Source organism: Crinia signifera, chromosome 4 (assembly GCF_055691185.1).
Source record: "Crinia signifera chromosome 4, ASM5569118v1, whole genome shotgun sequence".
NCBI classification, from domain to species: Eukaryota; Metazoa; Chordata; class Amphibia; order Anura; family Myobatrachidae; genus Crinia; species Crinia signifera.
The window spans coordinates 324,673,942-324,677,369 of record NC_139220.1 but is presented as its reverse complement, the minus strand read 5'-3'; the positions used below and the strand labels follow the sequence as shown (position 1 = coordinate 324,677,369).

The window sequence follows — 3,428 nt, the reverse complement described above, 5'->3', positions numbered from 1 at the left end:
CATGAGAGCTGCTAAGTGGTCTGAAAATGGATGACAGTTATTTGCAGCAATGCACTAAACAGGGAATTTTGGAAATATAAATCATAAACGGGTGAAAAGGAGTAAAATGTTCCACCCAGAAAACCTTTGAAATCTGGCACATTGGCTAGTGATGATAATGAGGGTAATGAACATGAATTATAATAGTAATGTTGTTAGCAGTTTCTATGTTACCATCCTATTACAATTCTCTGCTTGTGAGGGATCTTCCTAAAGTTTCTCCCTGGTATACTGAACAGAAAAATAATCACGAACATGGAAAATGTATGCATGTTTTAAAATAGCTTTCTACCTAGCGTTAATGACTTTCTTTATACACTTTGCAGAAATTAATGATGATTGAAGGGAATCAGACATTAGTAACTGAATTCTTGCTGATAGGATTCCCAGGGCTCAGAGACTCCAAGGCTGCCTTCTTTCTCCTGATCCTGGTCATTTACATGGTCACAATCATGATCAACATTATGATTATCTCCTTGGTCTCAACCAGACCGCGACTCTATTTCCCAATGTACTTCTTCCTCAAACACTTGTCATTGACAGAAATCGCATTCTTGACCATCATTGTCCCCAACATGTTGCGTGTCATATGGCTGGAAGGAGCCACCATCTCTATTACGTGCTGCATTGCTCAGTCGTATCTTTATTTAGCTCTAGGAAGCACAGAGTGCTACCTCCTCACGGTCATGTCCTATGACCGATATTTGGCCATATGCAACCCTTTACGATACACCACAATCATGAATCACAAATTCCAACATTGCCTGGCTACACTTTCATGGGCAATTGGCTTTCTAATCACATTAATTACACTTGTTTTTCTATGTCATCTGCAGTTTTGTGGACCAAAAGTCATAGACCACTTCTTCTGTGACCTCGTTCCTTTTGTAGAACTTTCCTGCTCCCTCAAAGACAGTTTACAGATTGATATATTGGTCCTCTCGTTCCCCATAGCAGTGATACCATTTATATTAATCCTCAGCAGCTACATTTCTGTTTTCATGACCATCCTTGGGATCTCTACCACCACAGGAAGGAACAAAGCATTTTCTACCTGCAGTTCCCACCTTTCTGTTGTGTCTTTGTACTATGGAACCGTGCTTGCTATATACCTGGTCCCAGCTAAAGGACACTCTTTGTCTAAAAACAAATTGATAGTGTTGATGTACATTGTGGTCACACCATTGTTTAACCCGATCATATATTGCCTGAGAAACCAGGAGATGCGTTCCATTATCGGAAATTTAATAAGAATGCAAAGAAAAGGAAAAATAATGTAATATCTAATTATACTACAGTATTCATTTATTTACGTTTCTAAATTTGTACTTTGTTTGAAGCACTTGTAATAATAAATATTTAAATGTCTTCAGAGACTCCTCACTCTAGTTTTGTTTACTTTGAAATCTCATCATTTTACCAATAGGCATACAGCAAATCCTTGACTAAAAACTAAACTCTAAATTCTACAGTATGCAGTTTTACAGTATTTTAAAAATTGCTGATATTTTGTATGCCATGGAGTATGCCACCTATCATTGGATTGGGGCCCAGTAGTTCACAAAGTTCTTAGTCATGGCACCCTGGAGAATCAGAATTGTAGTTTTTTTTTTTTTTTTTTTTTGCTGCACCCCTAGGATAAAAGTTTCTTATTGAGAAATTTTAGAAAAAAAATATTATATTAAATAACTTGTTTTTATAGGTCATCCCTAGGTTTGAATATGTGAGGAGAGACAATTCACTTCTGTTTGTCGTTAGTATGTCATAGTTCAGGACTGGCAGCTCCCAGCACTGGTTTTGCCTATTACAATAAATAATTTACATTAATCCTAAATCAACATCCCGAGGCACCCCTGCAAGTGTCCCGAGGCACCCCAGGGTGCCATGGCACACAGTTTGGGAACCATTGGATTGGGCAATTGTAATTAATTGAACTCAAGCCAGAGTTGCCCATTGACAAATTGTAAGTACACCTCCACTATATTTTGTGTGTTTCATTCGTTGTGCTTCTAATATAGGTTACTTGAAATATACAATGCAACCATTTTATTTCAGTGTCACCTCTTGTATATCCATTTTCTATTAAATCATAGACACATAAAGGGCAATTTGTGACCCATTAAAAGTGACTGCTATACAGGGCTGTAAGTACGGGGTGGTACGGCATACCGGTAAAACATATTGTGCCGGTACCCCGTACCACCATAACAAATGCCCTCCTAAGTGTTTAATACGCATGCGTGCATATCTAAGTGGCGGGGGGCATGGCCTCCGCCGCCCCGCCACAGCTGATTCCTCGCCGCCACTGCTGCCACTGGAGCCGAGTGGAAAGGAGGGGAGTAAATCACGCATCTCTCCTTCCCCTCCCTGTGTCACTGTGACTGGGCTCTCAGCCAATCATAGCTCGCGGTCCGGCAGCCAATCAGGAGCCAGCCCGCGAGGTATGAATGGCTGGCGGACCGGACACAGTGAAGCTGGGGAAAGAGAGATGTGCAATGCACTCCCCTGTCCCCGGAAGAAGCAGCAGCGGTGTCTGTGGAGGAGAGGAGACCCAGACACCAGAAGGGTGAGTTACTTGTGCTGCTGCTGCTGCTTCAGACACTGTGGGCTGTGGAGGCATATGTGTGGCACTTTGGGGGCATGTGTGGCATTGTGGGGGCATATCTGGCACTGGGGGCATAACTAGCACTGTGGGGCATATGTGTGGCATTGTGGGGGCATATCTGGCACTGGGGGAATAACTAGCACTGTTGGGGCATATGTGTGGCATTGTGGGGGCATATTGGCACTGGGGCAATAACTAGCACTGTTGGGGCATATGTGTGGCATTATGGGGCATATCTGGCACTGGGGGCATAACTAGCACTGTGGGGGAATATGTGTGGCATTATGGGGGCATATCTGGCATTGGGGGCATAACTAGCATTGTGGGGGCATATCTGGCACTGGGGGCATAACTAGCACTGTGGGGGCATATGTGTGGCATTGTGGGGACATATCTGGCACTGGGGGCATAACTAGCACTGTGGGGGAATATGTGTGGCACTTTGGGGGGCATATCTGGCACTGTGGGGCATATATGTGTGGCACTGGGGCATACCTAGCACTGTGGGGGGCATATCTGGCACTAGGGGCATAAGGTTTTGTCATGTAGCCACTCCCCCTTGTGTCATATGACCACGCCCATGTCCACGCCACTGACCACGCCCATTTTTGGTGCACACCTTTGGCGCGCAGCACAGTACCACTAAGGCATTTTTTCTACTTGCACCACTGCTACTATAATTGGGTTTTAACCAGCTCAGAACTATTACAAAGCTTTGGTTTATATTGAACTGGAAATGATCAGGTAACTTATCGCTGTGAAAATGTATATATGAAGAGTCCAC

The 3,428-nt window shown here is 43.5% G+C and overlaps 1 protein-coding gene across 1 annotated transcript; it reads left to right on the top strand.

The window, feature by feature from the left end:
• Positions 1–374: 374 nt before the first annotated feature.
• LOC146073399 (olfactory receptor 6B1-like) lies at positions 375–1,319 on the top strand. Its single transcript, XM_083180577.1, has one exon. It carries the CDS (start codon positions 375–377, stop codon positions 1,317–1,319), a length of 945 nt encoding a protein of 314 aa, XP_083036703.1.
• The last annotated feature ends 2,109 nt before the right edge of the window (positions 1,320–3,428 follow it).